The sequence below is a fragment of the Egretta garzetta genome, unplaced genomic scaffold (genome assembly GCF_000687185.1).
Source record: "Egretta garzetta isolate BGI_Z169 unplaced genomic scaffold, ASM68718v1 scaffold108, whole genome shotgun sequence".
Classification (NCBI taxonomy): domain Eukaryota; kingdom Metazoa; phylum Chordata; class Aves; order Pelecaniformes; family Ardeidae; genus Egretta; species Egretta garzetta.
Genome location: NW_009260614.1, coordinates 1511571 through 1537433, shown reverse-complemented (window position 1 = coordinate 1537433; position 25863 = coordinate 1511571). Strand labels below are relative to the sequence as shown.

The window sequence follows — 25863 nt, the reverse complement described above, 5'->3', positions numbered from 1 at the left end:
TGAAGACTCCTCAATGCGTTTCATGTGACCTTTGGGTAGACCATGGAACTTTATATTTTATTTTGTGGGGCCTTTAGTCGGGATCTTCTTAATGCATGCTTGGAAGTGGTCATACTGGAACGCAGGCGTGCACAGTGCGAGAGAAACCAGATCTGCTGTAACTTTCTGCTCGGTACCTGTTTGGCTTGGTATCTAAACTTCTAAAGTGTTTTGGGGCCTTCTTATTTCCTGGGAACTTGAAACTATGAAGAGAAGCTCCGTGCTTTGTTAATTATCCTCGAGAACTGCACCCAGCGTCAGCCTCTGAATGTGGATTGCTAGGAGAAAAGTGAAATTGATCTCCAAACTTGAATGAAGCACTTCTGGCACAAGAAGGATGGAAGGGATCAACTTGATTTGGAAGAGAAGGGTACAGAAGCAAACTTTCTTTTCACCATAAATTCAAGGAATACCTCCTGCATAATTTCTGAGGATACCGATAACTGCAGATAACGTTCAAGGTGAAGAGCTTGAGCTTATGTTGTGGGAAATGCTGACAGGAAGGTGAGGTGTCTCTCAAGGCTATCTGAGATGGATGTTTTGAATCTGTGGATCTTCCTAACTCTTGGGCAGGAGACACGAGAACACCACATCTGTGGGGAGATCTCCCCGTGCCTCATCTCTCTGGGACCGACGAGTTCCTAATGCTCCCTGCTGTTCCTGTATACCTGAACTGATTGCTTGCAACCTGTTTCTCTGATCTTTCCGGATTTATCTGCTGGAGGAGGGACTCATAATTCAGGATTTTTTTTTTTAGTTTGTTTGTTTAAAATATGCCTTTGAGCTCCCAGTGGCCTTTGAGCACGTGGCACCAAGGAAGAGAAACGGTGATGGCGAGAAACGGAGAAGTTGTCCAGTAAGCAGCACTGGCGGTGCCCAAGCCCCTCTCTCCTCTCTCTCCCGCCTCTCTGTCGCTGGGACCGCACGCTTGGAAATCCGACGAGCTTTGCTGACAGCCGGAGCCCGCCGCAGGGTGAGGACGCGTTCCTGAGCGGTATGTGTGGCCGGAGCCCGCTGCTGCAGCTGGTAGCATGAGTGCTGGCCCCCAGCTGCAGCTGGCTGTCCTCTGGCCTTGGCTGCTCATGGCGACCCTGCAGGCAGGACTTAGCAATACAAGGCTGGTGCTGGCGGCGGCGGTTGAGTCGGAGAGGTCGGCGGCGCAGAAAGCCATCATTCGGGTGATCCCCCTAAAAGTGGAGCCGATCATACTGGAAGGGGAGTTTGCAAATGTTGCGGAGGTGACTCCAGCCGAAGGAAAACTGCTCCAGGTAAGAGCAGCTTTGTTTTATCCACCTCCATCTGCCCCACCTTCCCCCCTGTGCCTTCCCCCCTTTTCTCTCCTTGCTGCCCCAGCTCCCAGCACAATGCATTTGGTTTTATTTCCTGACTGCGGATTTACAGCCAAAGCAACGAGGCGTTTTTTATGTGAGCTGTCCACCTGTGTGTTTTTGTTCCTTTGTGTTCTTGCTCCCCAGCCCTGCATGCTGTTTTGAGGCAGGAGGGATTGTGCAAATGGTTGATTCTTCGTTTGGTCACGATCTGTAGCTGCTTGTGTTAATGTTGAATTTTGGATGTGGTCGGTTGATCCCTTGAAGATTATTGCGTATCTTAATTGATGTTTTAAAGCTGAGTGTGTCGAGTCACATGTAGGGACACTAAACATCTGACAGAAAACACAATTTTTATTTTTTTTTTGGTGAAATCCATAAGCTTTTCTACACGCTTCTGCTGATGGCTGGAGTTCTGTTACATCCAGACCTTGCCCACCAGAATTATTGACCCTGCTTGCTGTTGCTTGTGTATTGCCTGTACTTGAGAGTTGAATTTTACCCATACGGTGGTTCCTGTGGTGTGACTACTGTGCAGTTTTAGAATTGGAATTAATGCTGGTTTCTGACCTCTCCTAAGGAGAGAGCACCTGAACATCTCGCCATGAGGTGCAGATGCTGCTAAGAGACAGAGCCGAGCTATTCGGTGAACAGACCCATCTCCTGCATACACTGAGGTTTGAGTTCAGTTTCTTGAGACCTGGCATGTACTCTCTCTTTTCTGTCGTAATTTTGCTTTTGGCAAGTCGTGTGCTTTATTCCTGAAAACACAAAATGACAAAATAGCCTGCGTTAATATTAAATCTTAATTCTTGCATGGCTTTTTCCAGTCTTGACTTTCCAAATGTGGTATGTTGTAATCTTAATTAAATTTGTAGCTTGGAAATTTAAATTAATGTAATAAATTTTGTGTGGTCTTAAAAGAAATAGAGTAGAGCCAGCTTTAGAACATGGTCACCTGTCTGAAAACGAAAATGGGCAATTTGTGGCATTCATAAAGCCTGTTTTTCCACGCCTTTTGAACTAAGAACGAAAGCTATGCTATAAAATTGTATTACCAGGCTAAAAAAAAATCTTAGACAAATGTACTCAAGGTCCTGCTCTGTCGTGAGGCAATGTCCAGGAAAGTCAATATTTATTCCTTTAAAAACTACAGTGGTGTTGCAACTGAGCACAAAGTATAGAGCGTGGACCTTTTCGAAATGAGGGGATGATAACCGCTGTGGGTGTTGTTAACCAAGTGCAGTGATACAAAGTGGGGGGTTTGTATGGCCTGCCATCACAGCAGCATGAGTGAGACGTTTTGAATACTAAGCCGTGAATAGTGTTGGATTTACAAATGGACTTTTAAAATCATCCTCAAAATGGAGATGCTGGGAGAGACACTAATCTAATCTGTTGAGTTTGTGTACACAGACACTGACCTGCACTGGCTATGTTTTTAAGCCTTGATTCCTCCACTGTGTGTGTGCAGGTGATCGTTCCTGTCCTGTATCCCACTGAATCCCGTGCGGAAAATCATCTGTGTCTGGTTTCAGATGGCGCTGTTGGTATCGGGGGGTCAGGCTGTGCCTTCTGCAGCAGGATGTTTGCCCAGTGCCAGGCACTGTGCTCTGGGAAAGCTTAGTCAAGTGTGCCTATGACCCCTCGTACAGTGTAGTTTCTAATTCTGCCACCCCACATTGAAACTTGGAATATAAAATGCCATTTAAAATTGTTTGGGTCCTGATCCTGCAGTGGGTTCCTGCCTCTGGAAAGACAAAATGGGAAACAGAGCCGTAACTGTTAGGGTACAAAATAAGTAAGAAATGAACGGGAGGAACTGGTTTGAGTTCGCATGTAGATAGTTGGATGTTAAATACACCCAAACTAGGCTTTATTGGGACATCTCATTTAACATGTGGTTGTCAACATCCCAATCTTGCAAAAACATTAGGTCACGTGCTTAACTTTGATGTCATTGGAACTCTTATTTAAATAAACTTAAGCCTGTTCTCACATACCTGCACAATTGGTTCTTTATAGGTAGTTTAGGTACATAACGTGATTATCTCTGCAGTTAATGAATTAAGAAGTCTGGTTTTTACACCATTTTTGGATAGGTCCTCTTGGTTATGTCAGACCCTGTAACAAGCAGTGAGCCCTCATGCCCATTGCAGGAGAACACAAACTGCAGAACTTAGCCTGGAAGAGAAGAGCGTATTGCCCGGTCCTGTTTTCAAAGCAATGCTCTCTTAGTTCAGTGGTATAATAAGATTGCTTAAGGATAAGTTGCGCAGAGTTAGCCCTATAGTCAAGTAAAGTTCTCTTCAACTTATAATTATCTTCACAGCGTTCTGGCCAATATATTTTTGGAAATACATTCTTAATTTAATACAGAAAATCCTGCACGTAAGTTATGGAGCCTCACCGAATGTACTTCTGCCAGACATTTTCTTGGTTTCATTTCTCCCTGCCATATTCTCTAGGATCATCTACAGGAACGGACTTCGATCATCGTGTGTTAATGTTCTTAGAAGCTAACTTGAAAAATATCTTCTTTACCTATAATAAACTAATGTTGAATTCCTCCTCACACCCCTTGCCCCCGTGGCAGGTTCTGGGAAATCTCTGGATTTTCAGTTTCACAGGTCGCTGAACAGTGGTGGGTGAGCGGGTAGATGCCAGGCAGCTGCTATCCGCCCCTTTCAGCTTAACCCAGGCAGTGTTACTTCTGGCACTCGGCACGATGCAGCATGATTCAAAGGGAGAGGAATTTCTCAAGTAGGCAGAGCCACTTAAGACTTTATAGGTCAAAAAACCAACACCTTAGACTTCTTACAGAAATCATCCTCAAGCTTGCTCAGAGCTCAAGCTTGTTCAGAAAGCACGTGCTCTAAGCATTAACTGTTGCTTAACACAGGAGAAGCAGTATCGTGGGCTAGTTTGCAATTTCCAAATGGATGGAAGTTTAGATCTCTGTCGAGCTTACTGCAGTAGCCTGGACTTCTGAAAAGCCCCGAACAATGATATTTAAAAAGAGGTAAACTCAAACTACTGTATTTACTATAGCAAAGGCAAAGCAATCATCAATCACCAATCACCTTACATGCCTACACATACAAACCCCATGTGGTTATGTGGAACAGTGGAACAATCTTCTTATTTAGCAGGCAAAAGTATAATAAATTTTCCCAACATGCGTTATTTTATTGCAGGTCTCAACAATACTTGGTTTCATTTCCGTATGATCTTAGCAGTTACATAGTGAGGTTATTGTAGGAGAAAGTCAATTTTTATTTACCCACTGAGCACATTGTTTTAACATATGACTGCAAGAAAAAAAACCTTGAGAACACAAACCAAGCTCTCTAAAGGCTCTGAACCCCAAAAGCAAGGATAATCCTATTTTCTCTCCCCAGAAAGAAATGCATTATTTGAAGTCAGTCTTCTGTTTAAGGTGGAATGAGTGAGAATTAGAGGAGGATCCGGAATCATAATTTCTTAGGTGTTGTGTACAATTCAGAGGCTGAAAATCAGACATGCTGAGAAAAGAAGCGTGGTGCATGTTCCTAATGGCAATGGTAATTAACCCTTGGAATTGCTGCAGTGAACCCAACACGATCATTCTGAAAACGAGAGTGTTTCCAGTGTTGCAATGCATAGTGCTATTGGAGAATTATAATCACCTACTTAACTGCTTATAGAGGCCTCCCCCCTCCCCCCCATAAGAAAGTATACTTCCATACTACCAGCTCCTGGATCAACGAAAGGATGTTGAGTGCCCAATGTTGACAGAGATCAAAGAAGTGGGAAAGTCTAACCAAATGATAATGGAGACTTAAATTACCTGTGAATAAACTGGTCAGATAGCACAATAAGAGTAAGTTCAAAGAAGCAATTTCTGCCTCTTGGAACAGCCAGTACTAAAGTACACAGAAGGCTTTTCTTGACTTAGTGTTAAGTAATGTGCAAGAACTGACTCAAAAGCGAACAGTGATCGAGGCATTTGTATGGACTGCAACATCATAACATTCATTGCCTAAGTACCAAAAAGTGGAACTCTGGCAATGACCTTTAGAATGGGAAATTGCACTGAAGTGAAACAGTGAGAATGGCTCTTACATCTTAAAAAAAAAAAACATTTAAATGTGACAGGTATTACTCAGGAAAGTAAAAGCAGTCTTGGGAACATACAAAGCATTGAATCAGAAAGGCAGTGGTGACAAATACATTGGCAGTGTTCAAGAAACCATTTGGGCCAAACAGAGCTTTTAAAATTGGACATATAGCATATTATAGGATTGGCATTGTACGTAGTATAACCCACAGTGTGGATTAGCATGGTATTAGTATAGGATCTAAGTGTATCTGAAAAGTGAGCCATTAAAATGCAGGCACGGAGTAGGGAGTCTCAGCTAGAATTAGCTGCTAGGAAAAGCTGAGCTTAGAAGCTGATTCTGAACTTCCATCCCTCTCCTGGGGGCAGAGACTGAGCTGGAGCTTTGCATGGTGTGTCTTCTCCTTTTCTGATCCAGAAAACGCAGGGCGGGAAACTGTTCTGTGTTTACAAAGGAGTTTGAAGGACTTTAAACATAAATATTCCAGTTCCCCAGTGCACCGTGCGGTGCTGGTTGTTGTCCCAGTAGAATTATTTATGACACACATAGGCATAGATCCATCCTGAATTGAAGATTTTCAGTACTGAAAGGTCACGGATCTGGAGGTCCAAGTAATTACATGGGACAGGCATAAATAGGAGGAACAACCCCAACTGCAGCAGAGCAAAAAAACATGGTCAGAAGGTTAAATCTGGAGTGAGCGACAGTCAACAGAGGACTTCTGGCCGCGCACACCCATCCTGGAATATATCCAAGGAGCAAGTGGACATTTCCCAAAGATAAGCTGGCAGAAAGGTGAGATTACAGGAGAAGGGGAACAGGCCTCAGTCGTTCCTGTTGTCTGTAGCCAGGCTGGATTTGTGGATGAAATAGTTCTGAACCATTAGAGAAACTGCTTTTTGTTCTGTGCCTCCATAACACTAAAGGTTTGGGAGGCATTTCGTACAGACTCTGGAAGGCTATTCTGAATTGCCTGTGAATTCATTATTTTTAAATGAAAACTTTCAGAATTGCCAAAGTAGTGCAAACGTCACAAACTTTGTATGATCAAAGAGAACTCTACTGTATTAGACTTTATTTTGGACAAAAATTGACATGCGTTTTTATGTATTATATCTCTGTATCTTTCCATGCATAGAGCTCTCAAACATACCTAAAAGCTTTCTGTGAACTTCCCCCCAAAGTCTTCCTTAGTCTGAAAACAAGTTTTAACCTAAAAGGGGGAAAGTAACAAGTAAGTGCAGTGGCAAATGTGCAAATAGTTCGATCTTCAGGTCTGTCTATCTACAATATCATAAAAATCTGTGCTGCAGGGATTGCCGAGCGTCAAATATATGAAATTTTGGTTTGCAAACAAAGCAGAGTTGTAAGCCGAATGTCAGTACAGGGGTATGTATCACACTCATATTTTATCACCCTTTCAGGCTTCCCTTCTAGGTCTTGAGATTAGCTATAGACAGGAGGATGGGGTGTAAAGCAGGCATGAGTGGCATCATGGTCTCTTCTGTCTCTGAGTTCTGTGACTTATTTTTTTTTAATATCTGTTTATTTTTCCCTTATTTCATCAGCTGTAAAGAACAGGAAGCATTGTACTGCCTTTCACTTGCCCATAACAATTTCAGTCTGCATTAAGGAATCGTAATCACATCTCATGCTTCGGAGCTTCCAGCTTGCTGCCAGCACGGGTCAGGTGGGAGTTGGCCAAGAGTTGTCTTGGGACCTTTTCACCTTTTTTTTAGGAGCATCAAAGTTACCTCAAAACAAGGCGCTAAAACATATAGGTCAGTGTTGAAAGGTATTAGAGAGAATATTGTTTTGAATATGCTTAACTTGTGTGGGTTACTCCCGTGCACAAGACGGAACAGATCACTGGATTGAAGTGGAAGACTCTCTTCCCCCCTGCAGCCACCCCGTTCAAATTATCTGAAAATTTGGGTGTGTATCCTCTTCCTCTGCAGCTTGAGACATGAATCATCTACCTAGATCAACGGATGTGTTCTCATCTCGTCACTTCCCTAACCCTAAAGGGGCTAGTTAAGGGCATTAGTGGCCCTTTGATCTCTCTTTTGTTCTCCATCTCAGTAATTTGGCCTCCAGTCATAAAATGGGTTAATCTAATGCATATTACTGTGCTCAGTATCAGGACAGTGGCAGAAAAGGATTGTCATGTACAGGAATTGTGACTAGGTAGCTGAATTAATTCCTCTGGCCATAAATTCTATGAAACAAGTTATAAGTTTTTTACCAAGTTCAGTTACGACATGTTGGGGGATTAAATTTGCTATTGTTTTGACAAAAGGTGTGTGAATTCTAGTTCAAAATTACATGAAAGAATAGAATTTAGGCTTCCTACTTCTAAAGCACTCCTGCAGCTGTTGTTCCGTGGTGCCTTTGTTCAGCAAGGTGGATTTGCTCAAGACTGCTGGTGCATTGCTGTGGAAAGGATACATACTCTGCAGAAACTCGGGGAGAAAGGCATTGGAATTGAATCGGATCCAGATAGGAAAAATGAATAGCGCTCCAGTCCTATGACAGACCCGTAGCAGTTTTCCTTACAAAGGCCAAAAAGCCCAGGGATAGAGCAGAGCAGGTGCAGTGAAGACAGTGGCTGAAAAAGGATTTGGGGAGGTTGACACGGGGTAGAACAGAAGAGACAACTTGAGAAGATTTTGTAGGTAGTGAATGGAGAACGTTGGTTCTTCTGTTAGTTGAGTTTTGTGCAGGATCTTGGGTAAAATGTCAATATTGCTTTTGGATTGTTTAAATATAGGAAACATCTTTAAGGATGTGGAAGTCAAATAACAGAGTGCACTGTGGTAATCCCTGTGACTTTGAGTTGGAAGTTAATGCCTAGGAAGTTAGTCTCTTTAGACCACCATCCAGCACAGGAATACAGCTTCAGAAGCCCCATGCTGACTATGTTTTAAAGTAGTGAGAGAGCTGGTGTATGTATATCTGTAATTGCTTCAGTCTTGAATGATGTTACTTGCAAAATGGTCTTAATAACTCTTATTTACTCAGACAGTTTTATTCCAAAATAAGTGGAACCTTCAAGATCCTGAAGAGAGAAGAAAGAGTTCCCCCTCTTCCACTTGTCATGCTGCACTTCACTTACTGTTTCATTCCATAAATGTCTTACCTGAGTGGTAGTCCTCCTTTGCAGCCATGCTGTGGGTGTACGTATGTCCCTGAATGTCAATGCTGGAGGCTTTTGTCTAAACGTTTCCCTAGGGCCACAAAACTCCTGTCTCTGTCCTCCCCATTACCCTCTATTTCATCTGGTCTCATTCATATAAACTTAAAGACACCCCAGGTCATATAGTTCCCCTCAGCCATTTTTTTTCTACTCATGTGTTCTCCAAAGTTTCTTTCTTTCATCTTTTCCCCTTCCATTTTCATCTTACTTTTTCTCAGAACAATGTTTATTCTTGTTATTTTTCTATATGTGGTCATCTTGGTCACTACTGGTGCACAAAATGGTTTAGGCTGTTGCCTGGCATAATTTGCCTCCAACACTTTGCCCTCCTCCATTCTTCTCTGTGATCATCTGGTCTTTCTGTTGTCTCCTTCAGAGTACCTCTGACATCTGTTTTGTCTCTGAAGAGGAGGATGGCTGTACAAAAAGCTGATATTTGTAAACTTTGTACAAAGTAGGTGCCTCCATGAGAGATGCAGATACCTGATTTGTTTGGGTGATGGATGAATCCCATGTAATTGTACAACAGGCAGGTTCTGTAAGCCCAATGTTTGAAAAGGTCATGGAAACAATTTGTGTAGGTTCTTGGTTGAGAAATCACCACGTGCTATTTCTGACAGTTGCACCTAGTTGTGGCCTGAGTTGGTGCCAGCCCGTGTCTTCGTGCTCCATTGCCGACTGCCTCTTTCATGGTTGCTTTCTCCATGAAACAGAGACTTTTCTTCCCTGAGAAAACCAGCCGTAGCTTTCTCTTGCTGAAGACACCCGAGTGGAACGTTTTGGGTCACATGACGTTCCAGAGCCTTCAAGTGGACTGTAACTTCTGTGGGCTGAGGGGGATCAAGGGCCAGGAAATGCAGCGGTTATGGGAAGCTTCAACTACATCCACTACATTTCAAGGAGCTGCTAGACAGGAGACCAGGAAGGGGAGAAGCAATGCTGGCCTTGGCCTTTCCCAGGACCTCATTCAAAACCTTGCTTTTGAAAAGCTGCTCTGTAACAGTGACAATAATGTATTTTGTTCCTGCAAAGATGTTGAGAGACGCCAAAAAGTCATCCACAATTGTGTTCTAATTCAGAAAGGGGAGTTACGTGAGATCAAATAAGCTTGCTAAAAAGAAGCTGAGAGGGCAACTGAGAGTTACATCCTTGCAGTTGGCATGAAGGTATTTAAGGACACCGCAGCAGGGGTTAAGATCAAATGTACCTCTCAAGAAATACTTGAAAAATGATAAAAGGATACCAGCATACCTAAACGTAAGGGTAAGAAATGATACGAAAGCATCCTGAAAAAGCAAAAATTTTGATAAAATGAGAAAAAGAGGAACAAGCTAAAAACACAGTGAAAAGAGGAAACCAGAAACAGCTTGCAAATGATAATTAGCTATTAATAGATTCTCTTCAGTCACATCAGAAGCAGAAAGCTTGCCTGACAGTCTGTGGGACCTGTGCAAAATTTAATTATGAAACATGCACTTAGGGCAGCTAAACCGATAGTGGAAAAATGAATGCAATTCTTTTTGTGCTTTCATTTGTCTCAAGCTGAAATGTCTGTAGGTAAGATGGTGATGTAAATAGACAAAATTAACATTATCAGTTGCCAGCATTGGATGTTATTCACCCAAGAGTTGTGGAGGATGGAATCGCTGAACTATTAACTATGTGTATGAACTCTTGTTTAAAGTCCCTGGAAGGTGGCTGATGTGATGGTAGTTTTTCTGTGGGCTCCAAGTCATCCACAAAAGCCCAGACCAGTGAGCTGTAAAATCTGTATGGAGTAAGTTGGTAGAAACTCTAATGCAGAGTGTAGTAAGTGGATTGAAGGAGTCAACAAACTCAATCAGTTGGGTAGGCCCAGCTGAATTTCCAAAATGCCCAAGTCCCTCAGCAAAGACTTCTAAGGAAACTAAGGCATGGAATAAGAAGGAGGCTCCTGGATAAATAATTACTAGAAGGTAAGAAGCAGATGGTAGGAATAACTGGTAGACTTTCACAGTGGAAGGGGCTGAGGACAGTAGTTCTGCATGTGTGTGTGCTGATAGCCATGCTGTCATGTATGTTTATAAGCACATGGAAGTTGAGCACTTGGTGACATTTAGAGCTTTCCAATGCATTAATTAATTTGAAGTAATGAAGACAAGGATCAGCTAAGAAGCGTTGCAGAAGAACCTTACAAAACTAAATACTGGAAAGAGACACCTGGAAAATCAGTAATTTTTTTTACATTAAGGTGCTGGGATTTGTCCATTACCACTTAGAAACCGTATCTTGTGATTATAATAGGTTGTTCCATGCAAATGTTGGCTTAGTACTTGGTGGTTGGGATGAAGGCAAAGAGAATGTTAGGAATGAAAAAAAGACAGAATAAAACAGAGTATCTTTAAGCTCTTGTAGACCAGGATTCATCCACATGTTGAATGCTGTGTGAAGTTCCATTCCCCACACCTCTAAAAAAGATGTAGCGATACTGGAAGATGTTTGGAGAAGAACATGGGTATAAGAAAAAGATGTGTTTCATACAAGGAACAGCTAGCTGGACTGATACTCTTCTGGCTGGAAAAGAGGCAGCCAAAGGGTGATATGAAAAAGATCTACTGAGTCTGTTGCTCACTTTCAGTATGAAAACAATGGGACATCACATGAAGCAGCTAGCAGTAGCCAGGTTCAAAAGGACCAAAAGAATCACTGAATCCCAGAATCCCAGACTGGCAGGGGTTGGAAGGGCCCTCTGGAGATCACCCAGTCCAACCCCCCTGCTCAAGCAGGCTCACCCAGAGCAGGGTGCACAGGACAGCATCCAGGCAGGGGTTGAATATCTCCAGAGACAGAGACTCCATAGCCCCCCCAGACAGCCTGTGCCAGGGCTCGGTCACCCTCAAAGTCAAGAAGTTCTTCCTCACGTTCAACTGAAACCTCTTGTGCTTCAGTTTGTGCCCATTGCTCCTTGTCCTGGCGCTGGACACCACTGAGAAGAGTCTGGCTCTGCCCTCGTGACATCCACCCTTAAGATATTTGTACATGTTGATGAGATCCCCGCTCAGCCTTCTCTTCTCCAGGCTAAACAAGCCCAGCTCCCTCAGCCTTTCCTCGTAGGAGAGTTGCTCCAACTCTAAATTAGCCTTCAGGAATAGCAAGAATGGCCCCGTAGGCAACACTAGGCACGTCTCTTGTGACTCCTGACTTGGTACATCCATTGTACCTTTAGCAGTCTAGTCTTCCTAAAGAGGTAAATGTCTTTATGGTAGACTTTCTTCAAGGATGTAGACTTCAGGGGTGTAGACTAGTAGGATGCACCATGTCTTTAATTCATGGAAGAAGTCATGTGCTGCTTATTTTGTTTAGGAATCCTATCTTTGGTACTGGCAGAAAGACCCCAATATCAGGTGCATTTATCAGCGATACCATTCCTCTCCAACGCTGAATTCTAGAGCCTGTGACAAAACTGTTAGCAGTTCAGTACATCTAAAACCTTCGAGTTCACCTTGCAACATCCTGCTCCTGTGCACCAGATCTTAGGATATAACCAAGCGATCTTACTCCTTCCACTTGTTTCTGCCATTTCTGTCCTCGTCCCTCTTCCCCCATTTTGGGCACAGACCAGGCGGCAGGCTGGGGCCAACGCCACAGCACCCAGTCAGTGCTAGGGAGCAAGAATCAGATGTATAGGATTCAATTTTGGAGCTTGCTGACCTTTTCAAGGATCTCTGTCACAAGACACTGTTGTGGCAGGAGACTGCTTACTAATTCTGAGTGCACCCATCACTCCTCATGTTTCCAGTGTTTATCGTACATTGTAGGCAACGGAGCCTGCATCTTTGACACCTACCAGAGTGTTTGGGGTACAGTACCTGCTCTTGGGATTTCGCTTCTCTCTGTAATAACCATATCTCAATAACAATCAGATATTCCTGTCATTGAAATAAGAGCCTCTCTACATGTTAGAGAATATATATTTTTTTACAGGTCTGTTGGCATATATACCTGTCTCCTTGCCTAGGAAGTGAATCACAGTAACCTGAGAACATCAGGTATTTGGGCACCATGAAGACCAGTTGATGTGTTAAGTCAGAAATAAGTCAGAAAACCCTTTCCAACCATACCATTTGCATCTTAAGGTCTTCATGTTCAGGTAATGTCAAACAAGATATTCTGAGGTCCCGTCCTTTCTGTCGGAATCCATGGAGCCAGGGAATCCAGCATACCTGGTGGGAAGGCAGTGACAGGAATGCTGAATATATCAGTGGTAGAAAGCCGTTTTATCTGGCAGACTATGAATGAGAAATGTGGGATAATGTCTGAGGGGATGGTTTGCAGAAGCTAGGGGTTTTGCAAAATTGACTTCCTCATATGCCAACAAGTACTGGCTCCATTGCCTATAGGCCAGCCTGTTCTTGGATTCCTGGTAAATGGTTCTGTAGTCTGTAGGATTAATTGAGATCTGTCTCATCCTTCTTCCCCTGAAAGCCTACGGCAAGGTAAGGCAAGATGCATTAGTGGTGAACCTGCAGACTTCAGTCCGGCTGGGACAGGCTGAGGAAACACCAAAGCCAGACTTATCAGAGAAGCTTGCCCATCCTCCTAGATTGACTTGCTCAGAAGTCAAGACATTTGCTCCAGTCCATCCTCTGAACTCCTACCTCTAGATTTTGATGTGAGATAATAGTCATTATTAGAAGAAGCCTGTCTGATCTTAGCCCTCTTGTCCCTACGTAGACCTCTGTTTCAGTGCTTCTGGGTTGTTCACTGGGACTAATCAGCGGTAACGTATAGCTTACATCAGTGCAGATACCTGAGCAACTATTTTTGTCCATCTGAGGGATTTACTATTTTCTTTGACCCTGTGGTCCTAAAATTCTATATAGAGCTTTGGTAAAAGAGTGTTGACCTCTATCCCAGCATGGGATGTTAAGCAGGGTCCTCACCATCCAGCCAGGGTGATAACATGAGCTTGTGGCAGCTTGTTTATTGTTCTAACAGTGCTCTTAAATGTGGGTTCCCTGGTAGCAAGAAGTTCTGCCAGAGGGCAAGAAAGACCCACTGCTAAATGTCTAACATCCAGTGTCTTTATTGCCCCTTCCAGATAAGGTTTCTTAGATGCTTTCCTGAGGTCATATCTAAGTTCCACTGGAGCCAGAAAATAGCCTTTCTTTTCCCCCCAGCAAGGCCCAGATCTTTGTGGACAAAGTGGAATGTCTCCTCAGACATTTGATGGCAAGCAGACCATCTCCTTCCTGTCTGCACAGAACCAAACCCGTCGGGTGGCCTCTATTCATTTGTATCATGAACTGGGAGATAAAAGAGGTGCAGTGATACTGGTAATTGCATAACATGCTGTATCAGGAGATGTTACAATACTGCCTAAGTGCTCGTGCCGTTGGCCATCAGTAAATTCCATCAACGGTCAAGTTGTACAATAGCCTCTCCAGAGGATGTCTCCATTCTTGACATCTGCAGAACTGGCATGTGGAGTTCCCAGTAACCTCTATACCATTGCAGATGCTTCCAGGAATGATGCCAAATTAGGCAGATTGTGGTTTACAGACTACTCTAAAAATGCCTGGGACACCCCTCCCCACTTACTTGTGGGGAGAGACAGAGAGGGAATTGCTGCTTGGAGTTACCTTCTGAATATGTATGTGATTGTCATTTGAAGAAGAAAAGAAGATAACGTGGTTGTAATTGGGCTGTTTTGAGATGTAGAGTACAAATTCACATTAACTGCTCTCTCCACTTCCACAAAGTCTTGTGGTTGGGATAAGATGCAGGCCCACAGTAAAGAGTATATCCATGCTTACTTTATTGAATGCATACATATCGACAGCATGCGTCTCAAAGATGACTGCTTAATGATGGTAAACTTTTTTTCATCTTCCACAGCAGTAATCTGACCCTTGTGCCACGATTTATGAAGTGAGGGGAAAAAAAGGTGAAATGAAAGCAGTGGTATTTATGGATGGACATACTGCTTTGAATAAACAAGATGAATGCCAGTATTGAGAAGCCTGATGTTTCCATGAAGGCAAACTTCCTTATGTTTATTTAACTCTGTTGACCATGTTAAGAACTTCGAGAGATTTTTAATAGCTTATAAACTCTGGTTAGGCATCTGTATGGACATGGATTTAAGTAGATGGGCTGAAGAGCTGTAGATGTTTTGTGAATATTCCCATGTTTCCCTAAAGTTTATGTAGGACCTGAAAAGCCCTGTGGAACCCGGGTGAAAGCTGCTAACTGACACTTGCGACCTTTTGGGATTTTTTGGGGATGTATTTATGTTAGCACAAGTTTGAAGGAAGTTTTGGAAGATTTTATGTTGAATTATAGGTTGTCTGTGGCCTGGTGGCGAGATCACATTGTCTGCAGAGGTTAGTGACAGTCTGACTGCCTCTTGGCCACGCAAACCCATTCAGAGTTTGGGTGTACGTTAAGGATATCCTTTGATCCAGTATGGCGATTCCTGGGATCTTCAATCTCCTCAGTCTAAATTGTACTCAGAGGATCACATTTGACCTTTTGGCCATGATATCACACGGGCAGTGTATGTTTGTTTGTTATTTCATCATGATACTGTCCTTTCATCAACCTTTGGTTGTTTTCAGAGTCGGTGGTTTCAAGAGTACAAGTCCCTCATCCCTGGAGCGTTTTCTGAGCTCTGTGTCCTTGCATTATATCGGCATCTGTGACTGTATCTGGACATCCATTCCTGGGATCTTCAATCTCCTCAGTCTAAATTGTACTCAGAGGATCACATTTGACCTTTTGGCCATGATATCACACGGGCAGTGTATGTTTGTTATTTCATCATGATACTGTCCTTTCATCAACCTTTGGTTGTTTTCAGAGTCGGTGGTTTCAAGAGTACAAGTCCCTCATCCCTGGAGCGTTTTCTGAGCTCTGTGTCCTTGCATTATATCGGCATCTGTGACTGTATCTGGACATCCTAAATTGTCAATTGTTCCCATGTGGCCAAGACATCAGAGCTGGTGGCAAGCCTTGTTTTTGTCATTACTCATGATGGTGCGGGACTTTGTGTTATCTACAGCAAGACTGCCAGAAAGTGAAGGAGCTGGGGGTGTTCAGCATGGAGAAGAGGAGGCTGAGGGGAGCCCTTATTGCCCTCTACAGCTGCCTGAAAGGAGGCTGTAGTGAGGTGGGGGTTGGCCTCTTCTCCCTGGTAACAGGCGATAGGATGAGGGGAAATGGTCTGAAGTTGGGAGGTTTAGGTTGGACATTAGGAAAAATTATTTCAATGAAAGGGTTGTCAAGCAGTGGAAGGGGCTGCCCAGGGAAGGGGTCGAGTCCCCATCCCTGGGGGGATTTAAAAGCTGGGCAGATGAGGTGCTTAGGGACAGGGTTTAGTGGTGGGATGGCAGGGTTGGGGGAACGGTTGGGCTTGGTGACCTTAAAGGTCTTTTCCAACCCAAACGATCCTGTGATTCTGTAAGTAATAGTTTCTCCATTTGATTGACTTTTTAAATAGGGAGTTCTTAAATCACATAATTTCAGTTCAATTTAAATGGTTATACTTAAGTGATTAGAGCAGGGTGAAGAAAACAGAACGATGTAGGTATGTATTGAATGCCATTCGGATTTGTTCCGCACCTTATGCCCTACCTGTGGACACTTAACTGTGTAGAGGCTCATCCATGTAAGTGTGTGCAGACTGGCTGTTATGGATACCTGAATTGTTCAGCAAGAAAGTGCATCTCCACCCAATTTCCTTTTGTCTCTTCAACTGAGAAATGGGAAATACTGGTACGAAGAACTGACTGAAAGATTGTGTTTATCAAATGTTTTTGTAGGAGTTCTTCTTTTTATTAAGCTCAGCTGATGCAAAGCCCAGCTGAGTGACGTGTTCGCCCAGCTTTGAAGGATTCTGTGCCATTTTGTCTATAACAGCTACAATGATGAAGACTTGCAATATAGAAATCAGGCAGTTTTTAAAACAAAAATGTCATCTAGTAGGGAAAAAGATGGTTTGGTTGAACTGGTCAAGTCCAGTGCTGGTTTCTGCACAGAAGGCATCCGTGAACACTGGCACAGGGGGGAGAACTCCGAGTGTCAAAGTAATTTCTCTTTCTTCTTTAAACTTTGATACTCAGTTGTGTTTTCCCAGAGCTCAAAGTAAATTCAGGAATTCAACTGTCTTTCAGATATGTTTGCAGGGAAAATATACCTGTCATTTCCACCCAGGCTGCACCTGGAAGCTGATATCCTTGGGTTTCTCTTAGTTACACTGTTTTGCTTTGTTTTCCACCATGTTTTAACAAGATAAGCATCTCTCAGTGTATTTCCCCTTCATTTCAGTAATTGCCTTCTCCAGTGACCAATTTCCTGTGGTCTTCTGTTCATTTATGACAAGATGTTGGTGTACAGCCCACATACACCAGTGCATAGAGCCCTCAATCATATTATCATCTCAGGTAATTCATTAAAAGCTCCTCAGAGCATCAAATGGAAGAAAAGCACTAATTTCTCTGAACTCATTCCCCAAAGACACAACCTGTGTGCACAGAGATGCTTACCAGATGCCTGGAAATTTGACATCATCAAACACTGAGGTGGGAATTGAGTTTCTTTCAGGTTTTCAAAGTTCTTTCCCTGAAAACGTTTAGGCCCCCAAAACTTCAATCCAGGTGTTATAAACTCAGTGTTTGCCACTGTTCTGACTTGCTGCAGAGCAACATAGAAAAAGAAATAGGTTTGATGGGAAACGGCCTCAAGTTGTGCCAAGGCAGGTTTAGGTTGGACATTGGGAAAAATTCCTTCCCCAAAAGGGCTGTCAAGCACTGGAAGGGGCTGCCCAGGGCAGGGGTTGAGTCCCCATCCCTGGCGGTATTTAAAAGCTGAGCAGACAAGGTGCCTAAGCACCTGGGCCAGGGTTTAGTGGTGGGATGGCAGTGTTAGGAGAACGGTTGGGCTTGGTGAGCTTAAAGGTCTTTTCCAACCCAAACGATTCAGTGATTCTATGAGTATATAAAAGATTCAATACAAAAAGGAATTTATGACTAAAATGCAGTAATTAAAGTTCTACATTAAATAAACTAGGAAACAACTTTGTCTCTTGAAGCCAGATGTGACATGTCTTCTTAAAATGAGCTAAGCGAGTGTTCAGCTTTATTCTGCATCCTCAAAGCTCACTGAGGTGATCTTGCCTGATAAAAACATACTTGGGTAACTGCGATGCAATCTCATCAAGAAGCAAGGAGGTGGCTACCTTGCAAGTAACAGACAAATGCAATGTACTTTCGCCCGTTATTGACTGGAAGTTCAGGATCAAATGAGAAACCAAGGTTGTAAATTCAGGTAACTGAACAAAAGTCAAATTGATAATGCCTTTTCTCTTTCTACTTGCTGCCTGGTCGTACCGTTTCAGCCTGACTTGGACAGCATTCAGTCAAAGTTTATACGGGCATAACGCTGTCTGGAACCAGCCAAATACGGATGATTTTATTGCATCTTCACTCTTCCAGGGTGTCCAGTGACCTTGCACATGTGCTGAAAAGGGTGGTTAACAAGAATGGGCTAAACCAGTCTGAGGACACCAGGAGAGCGACTGTGCTGCAGGGTCCCCCCCAGAGATACCAATGATAACCCCAGCCTCGCTAAACTGCCTGATTGGTTTAATTATTTGACATCAAAGCCTGGATCCAGATTTAAAGGAATTATGAAAGCCTGAGTCAAGAGTTTAAGTCTGTGTAGGCTCTTCTATGTTGTTTATTAGTGTATGAGATCGTGTTGAACCTCTTCCATCTGTACTCTGAGCAGCATGGGTACCAACAGTCATAAATTGGCTGTTTTGTCATCATCTCCTTAGGGTAAAAAATTTTGTGTAGAAGAGTGACTTGCCTTCCTGGTTTTAAAATAGTAGTTTCCTGACATTTATTGCAGAACATGAAGTCAAAGGCGTCTTTATTTAGAAGTGAAAAATAAGATCTGCGACAATGCTTATTTCTCCAGGGAATCCAGGCCACACTGCTAGACTGCGTCCCTCCAAAAGGCTGTCTTGTGTGCAGACAAGTTCTACCCCTTTTGTGGAAAGTCATCTGAAAGAACTTGGACTTCTTAGGGTCAACTGATCTAATACAGCATAGGTATCTATTGCAGGGCAAAGGGACCATGTATTATAAGGGCACAGTGGGTTTGGGATTTGTCTCTAAAGGGAGGTGAGGCAACCAGCTCAGCAGGACATGGGCTACATACATAGGTGTACGTGGTAGATGCTTGAAGCGAGGAGAAAAAGCCCAGTAGGAGAAGAAGATCAAGGTGGGTACATCCTGCCAAATCCCAGCAGTCAGTGCCTTTGGGGGCACCCAGGTTGTAAATGACAGACAGAAGGACACTTAGATTGTTAGCCAGGATGGATCTTGCCCGCATGGCTTTCTGAATCTTACACCTCCACAGCATCTTTCATCAGGGAATGTAACTCTGGGCCAGTGAAAAGAATTATTTTTGTTTACTTGGCAGTGGTTTGAGGTGCCCCCTTCATCCTTGTATTATGAAGAATAGTGAATAATTATTCTATATTTGTATTATTTACAATGTTCACAATTTTACAAGACTCTGTCCTCTTCTGGGTGGAGCATCCTAGGCTCTTCTTATACACAAGCCATTCCACACCTTATTGCTACCTTCCTACTTTTTCTACCTGTGTACTTTTTTAAATTTTTCCATTTTGAGGTAGGGTGACCATTACTGGATGGACTGTTTGGCTATAAGTGTACAACAGACAGGATTTCCTGGTCCTCTTTTCCCATACATTCCTAACTTTGTTTGCTTTTTTGGATAATGCAGAAATATATATATAAATATATATATATATATATATATGTAGTGAACAAAAATAATGTGGTGTTTTCAGAAAATGTTCCAGAATGATTCCAGGATCTCCTCTGAGTTTAATTAGCTATTTCAAAGCCTATCATTTTGTCCTTACAATTAGAATCGTTGTTTCCCAGGCACAACCCTTTGTATTCACTGATACTAAATTTCACCTGTCCTTTTATCGCAGTTATAGAATCATAGAATTGGTTTGGGTTGGAAGGGACCTTAAAGATCATCTCATTCCAACCCCCCTGCCATGGGCAGGGGCACCGTCCACTAGACCAGGTTGCTCAAAGCCCCATCCAACCGGGCCTTGAGCACTTCCAGGGATGGGGCATCCACAGCTTCTCTGGGCAACCTGTACCAGTGTCTCACCACCCTCAGAGTGAAGAATTTCTTCCTTATATCTAATGTAAATCTCCCCTCCTTCAGTTTAAAGACATTGCCCCTTGTTCTATCACTACAGGCCCTTGTAAAAAGTCCCTCTCCAGCTTTCTTGTAGGCCCCCTTCAGGTACTGGAAGGCTGCTATAAGGTCTCCCCGGAGCCATCTGTTCTCTAGGCTGAACAACCCCAGCTCTCTCAGCCCACCTTCATAGGTGAGGGGCTCCAGCCCTCCGATCATCTTCGTGGCCTCCTCTGGACTCGCTCCAACAGGTCCACATGCTTCTTACCTTGGGGGCCCCAGAGCTGAGGTCTCATGAGAGCGATTTAGAGGGGCAGTCACCTCCCTCAACCTGCTGGCCACGCTGCTTTTGATGCAGCCCAGGATACGGTTGGCTTTCTGGGCTGCAAGTGCACATTGCTGGATCATGTTGAGACTCTCATCAACCAACAATCCCAAGTCCTTCTCCTCAGGGCTGCTCTCAATCCATTCTCTGCCCAGCCTGTATTTGTGCTTGGGATTGCCCTGACCCATGTGCAGGACCCTGCACTTGGCCTTGTTGAACTTCACGAAGCTCATACGGGCCCACCTCTCAAGCCTGTCAAGGTCCCTTGGGATGGCATCCCGTCCCTCCAGCGTGTCGATCACACCACACAGCTTGGTGTTGTCAGCAAACTTGCTGAGGGTGCACTCAATCCCACTGCCCATGTCACCAACAAAGATGTCAAATGGCGCCAGTCCCAATACTGACCGCTGAGGAACGCCACTTGTCACTGGTCTCCACTTGGACATCGAGCCATTGACTGCAACTCTTTGAGTGCGACCATCCAAACAATTCCTTATCCACCGAGTGGCCCATCCATCAAAGTCATGTCTCTCCAATTTAGACACTAAGATGTCGTGCGGGACAGTGTCGACTGCTCTGCACAAGTCCAGGTAGATGATGTCAGTTGCTCTTCACTTATCCACCAACGCTGTAACCATCATAGAAGGCCGCCAAATTTATCAGGTCCGATTTGCCCTTAGTGAAGCCATGTTGGCTGTCACCAAGCACTTCCTCATTTCCATGTGCCTTAGCATAGTTTCCAGGAGGATCTGCTCCGTGATCTTGCTGGGCACAGAGGTGAGACTGATCCTGACTGATGGCTCCTTGCTGCTGAAAAGAAGAAGACTTGCTCTTCTCTGTTTCTTCCCCAATTACTGCTTCTCCCCACCACTTTCCATACCATAACTCATCCCTCGCTCATCTCCTTTTGAGACCCTTGCTCAAACCCATCCAACTCATTAAAACTTCAGAAAATGCTCAACTTTATTTCCTAGGTTCATTTTCTGATGTTTTCATAAGCTAAATGAGCTCATGGAGAAGTCAAGGACGGGGTAAGCAGCGGGGAATGTGTGACCAGGACCATGGGAGGAGGTAGGAGCTCTTGGCATCCTCTCGCTCATTAAAGCATACGCCAAGTAGCCCGAGATCCTTCATGCAAGTCTTCACAATCAGCTTGAGATTGGATAAATCAAAAAAAATATTGTTTCGTCTGCAAATTTTGTCACCTCATTAATTTACCCTTTCCCAAGTCATTTATCAACATGCTGAAACGCTCGGCATGGGAACTTCCTGACTTCCTCTAGCAAACCATGATGCAAACAATTAATTTAGCTTTTTTTTTTTTTGCAAATATTTTTGGAGTGCATCTTTCACTCCCTATGTTATTTGTTAGCCACAGAAGCTCACTAATAGGCTTCCTGCTCCTGATGTGTTGAAAAAGGCTTTATTGTTTGTATGTGAGCCCCTAGCATGTTTTTCTCCTTTGACTAGTCTCCTTAGCTCACCAGGATTACCGTCTTTTCTGCTCTCATCGTTTGGATGCAAGTTCTACTTTTCAAAGGTTGCCTTTTCCTTCTGGTATTTTCCTTTCCTTTATTGTTCACTGTTTGGCCTTTTGGGGTCCAGCTGGGGTCCTTTGCTCCATGGCATAGGTTTACTCCGAGCCTCTAGCAGGAGATTTCTAAACAAGTTCTGTATCACCCAGAAACATTTTACCTCCTCCTTTATTTTCTAAAATGTTTTTCTAACTACTTTACTTTTTCTTGGAATTTTTTATGCTTTGAGGATTTTGATTTATTTATTTATTTTTATTTTCCTTTCCTACAAATAGGGGAATTTGAATATTTAATGATCGCAATTACAGAAATAATCTGTCTTCAACCAAGAACCCTGTGTGCTATGCAGGATTGCATCTGCTTTGGAGGTTCTTCCCAATTGCTCCATGAAGAAGCCAATAAGGATACCTAGAGCTGACTTTCAGTCAGAACTCAGTACATCATCTGTACAGCGATGTTTGAAGTCACCATTAATACGGTGCTTTTCTACTTTTGTAACCTTCCTAACCTCCCTTAGCCTTTCCTGGCCTCTGGCATCACCACAGATATAGGTGGTTGGTTGGTAGCTTTAATACCTTTTTTTTTTTCCCATAGAGGCATGGAATTTCAACCTACAGATCTTTGGAACTCCTTCGTACAGCTAAATATATATTAGTGTATCTCTGTATTGTTCCTGTGTCTCTGCTGTTACAGCATCCTCTGGATTAGCTTCCTTACCTTCAGTTTCCCAGATGCCTATGAAATTGATATTCTAATTTAAAAGCAGGCATTTTGTTTTACCCACCATAACTTCAGGCTTGGATTTTGTGTTTGCAAGATAGATATTTATGTATACACACACAGAGATGTATATAACTGCATATATGTCTTTACAGGTATATACACACACTTGTACATATATATACACACATATAAGATGCACATTTATTGATACGCATAGCATTCTTGCACGGTGGATGTCACTGCAATATCCCATTTTTTAAGTGCAGGAATTAAAAGCCAAATTTTATATCCAGACTCGAGCTACGAGTGCATAAAGCCCGACACACAAAATCACTTTTGTGCTCTAAAAGAACAGCGTGGTGTGGTGGGTGCTGCTGGAGAGGGGAGCACTGGGTGCTCTGCATTGCCTTCTGAAAGTGCAATGGGTTGGGAAGCGCTCACGTAAGGCACTAGCCCAGAGCAAGGCAAAGCTTGAGTCGGGGACAGACGAAGGCACTGATCGAACGTCTGCAGTACTTAATCTCTGCAAATGTTAATAAAAGTATTAGGCAGGCAACATGTTTCCTCTTGTTTTGTTATGGTTGAATTTCATATGCAGACAGCATGCCACGAACCTCATTTTCCCTTGCCATCCCTTCACACCAGCAGCAGCTTTCCCGAGCCTCAGGCACCACAAGCTCTGACTCATTTACTTAATATTCCTCTAATGAAACTGCCCAGAGCTCTGGACCTATTCTCCTCCAAAACAATCTTTCTCCTCCCTATTTTTCCACACCCTATGCTTTCTTCTCCGTTCCCGTCACATTCCTAATCAGACGTTAGCCGAGCTTCCTTCGGCAGACCTTCCCTTACTGTCAACCCTCCCGTCCCCTGCCCAATCCCCTCTGCCTCCCACCAGCCCAGCTGCAAGGACCAGCCCGCATGTCAGGGCTGCTGGCGTGCAATGGCCGTGGGGGTACCAGACGGCCTTTACAGTGAAGCCAGGAGGGTGAGAAACAAGCAGGAGCGTTTCTGCAGTGATGGGGAGATGCGGGATGGCCATCGCGGTCTCCTCCTTACCTTGGCTTTCTGGCAGGAGCCAGGGTAGCTTGAAGCTGCGCTAATTGAGAGGGCGTCTTTTGCCAGAGCACCGCAGGGGCTGCGGCAGGGGAGCTGGAACAAGCACAGAATTCCTTGCAGAAAGGATGGGATTGGCAGGAAAGGCTGTGGCTGCCCTGCAGGAAAATCCTCCCCTGGGGCTGTCTGTGATGCCTTGGTGGGCTGGAGGGTTACTGGGGTGAGCTGAGCCCCAACCCTGGGCTGCCACCAGAAATAACCAGAGAGCAGCTGTGGTAAATCTTGCCCAGCTGTGATGAGGACCATGTTGCCACCTGAAATCCCCAGGTGACAAGGGGGTAAAGGGAACTGCAGACGTTCAGCACGTGTTCGGTTGCAGTGCTGGGGTCCAGAAATGGGGGGTTTCGGCTCCTTCCCCCTGCCCCAGGTCTATTGGCTTTGCTTTCTCCTTGCTCAGAAGCTGGTACTGAGCATTGTGAGCAGCAGAACAGGTTGGATGCAGCATATTAGTTTATATATTTTTTATATATATTATCATTTTAGCTAGTAGCACTGCACGAGAGACTGCAAAACCCAATAGCGAAGCTCTGTGGTGGGAGTAGAGGGAGAAAGAAGACACATTTAGGGGCAACCAGCACACCCACGGGTTTTCCTGGATGTGGGACGCCAACGGTGCTGGAATGGGTCTGACCCTAGCTGGACTGCTTGGGGCAGCGTGGGTGCCTCAAGGGATGCTGGTGGGCTAGCGGTGTTACCATTACTCACGATGTAGAGATCTTCAGGGGGAATTTCAAACCCATTCTTAAAGATTTCTGCATTGTTGATGGTTTTTTGTCTGTATTTTTTGTTTGACTGAAGCGTATGGTCCCACTTTGAAGGACTTTGGTCCTCATGGGAAGAAGATGGGGCTGATCCAGAGCAGGGCTGCAAATTGCAGTGGCCGTTCTGAAAAATACAGGAACAATGCTTCTTCGTAGGGCTGAAAAACACGAAACCTGTGAAGCTTGGCTTCTCAAGCCCAGCACTGATTAACAAATTACTTGCATGTTCTGCCCAGCTTGCAAAATGGTGGCGCTTTATGATCCTGAGGATTTTTTTTTATGAGCGTGGATTTAGACAGGGATTATTCAGTTGCATCTGCAGAATCGCTGCATCCAGTGCTTGCTGTGAGCAGCACAGGGATTTGGTAGGGTATTGGTATTTAATAGGTGGGTGGGTGTCCCTGGCCAGGTTTCGTGGTCAGTGGATGGAGGATTTCTTCCTCCTCAGCAGCTCCATGAGAATGCACAGGTAGGTTTTGAGCAGTGGGAGGGAAGGATTTATTTTTGGGTGGATGATCCGGCTGGTGAAGGGTGCATGGGGGCGGGGAGGGAGGCAGGGGAGGCTGCGCCAGGCAGGTGGGTTGGGAGATGCTGGGGAGGAGGTTTGCCTCTGCAGAAGGTGATTTAATGGGGTGAGGAGGACCAGGTCTGTCCAGGGGTGCAAACAGGAGGAACGAAGTTGTTTTACATGCACGGTGCAGAAGCTGCAGGCTGTTAATGAACCTCGCGCATTGTGCTAGCAAGGAAAGGGCTGGTGTGTGTTATTGTCGGCTTTGCACACACAAAGCTCTCCTGGGCCGGCTGCTCCTGCAGCCTGTACAGACAGGCCTGTGCTCCTCAAAGACGAGGGATCGGATTCTTGCCCTCCGGGGGTTTCCAGCCAGCTCGCAGTTCAGAGGAGTCCTTTCTTTCTCCTGCTGTTCACGCCCTGCAAAGAATTTTCTATCAACAAAAGAAATTGTTTTATAATCAACTTGATGTTCATCCCCAGTCCTGGGGTATGAAAGGGGTTTTGAAGGACCAGGGAAATGGAGCCTGGAAGTCATGGAAGCAGGGGACGGCAGCCAGTGGCACAGCCCTGCTGGGACGGGGCAGATGAATTTTGGGGTCACTCCAGGGTCAGTAAAGCTCTTGGGTGCAGCCCTAGGAGTGGGAGTAATTGGACAAAATGCCAGAAAAGGAACAGTCCCTGGAAAGAAAGGGTTAGGGGATCCCTGGTACATGCTCTGGTAGGCTAAGACCTACCCTGCAGCTTCTGTGACTGGACTCTAATATCTCTGTTGGGTGACATGGAGGTGTCTCACATGGAGATCCTTGAAATGTTGATTGCAGCTCGGGCTCTGCCTCAGAGTCAGTAAGACCATGCCAAACTCAGAAGGATTTTCTTTGGACACCGTTGGTCATTGTTCCAGGGAAAAACCAGTCTAGTTGAACCCTACTTGATTGCAGCCCTGTCATGAATCTTCTCTTCTGTGCAGAGGTGCAGAAGCAGGATGTCATGAGAGCCTGGG

General features: G+C 44.3%; 1 protein-coding gene across 1 annotated transcript in view; it reads left to right on the top strand.

Annotated features, from left to right (window-relative positions):
• The first annotated feature begins 1070 nt into the window (after window positions 1-1070).
• Window positions 1071-25863, top strand: part of RNF43 (ring finger protein 43) — a 53008-nt gene continuing 28215 nt past the window's right edge. Inside the window, exon 1 of the mRNA XM_009644964.1 lies at window positions 1071-1307. Within this exon, the coding sequence (XP_009643259.1) occupies window positions 1071-1307 (237 nt within the window). The remainder of the gene's footprint in view (window positions 1308-25863) is intronic.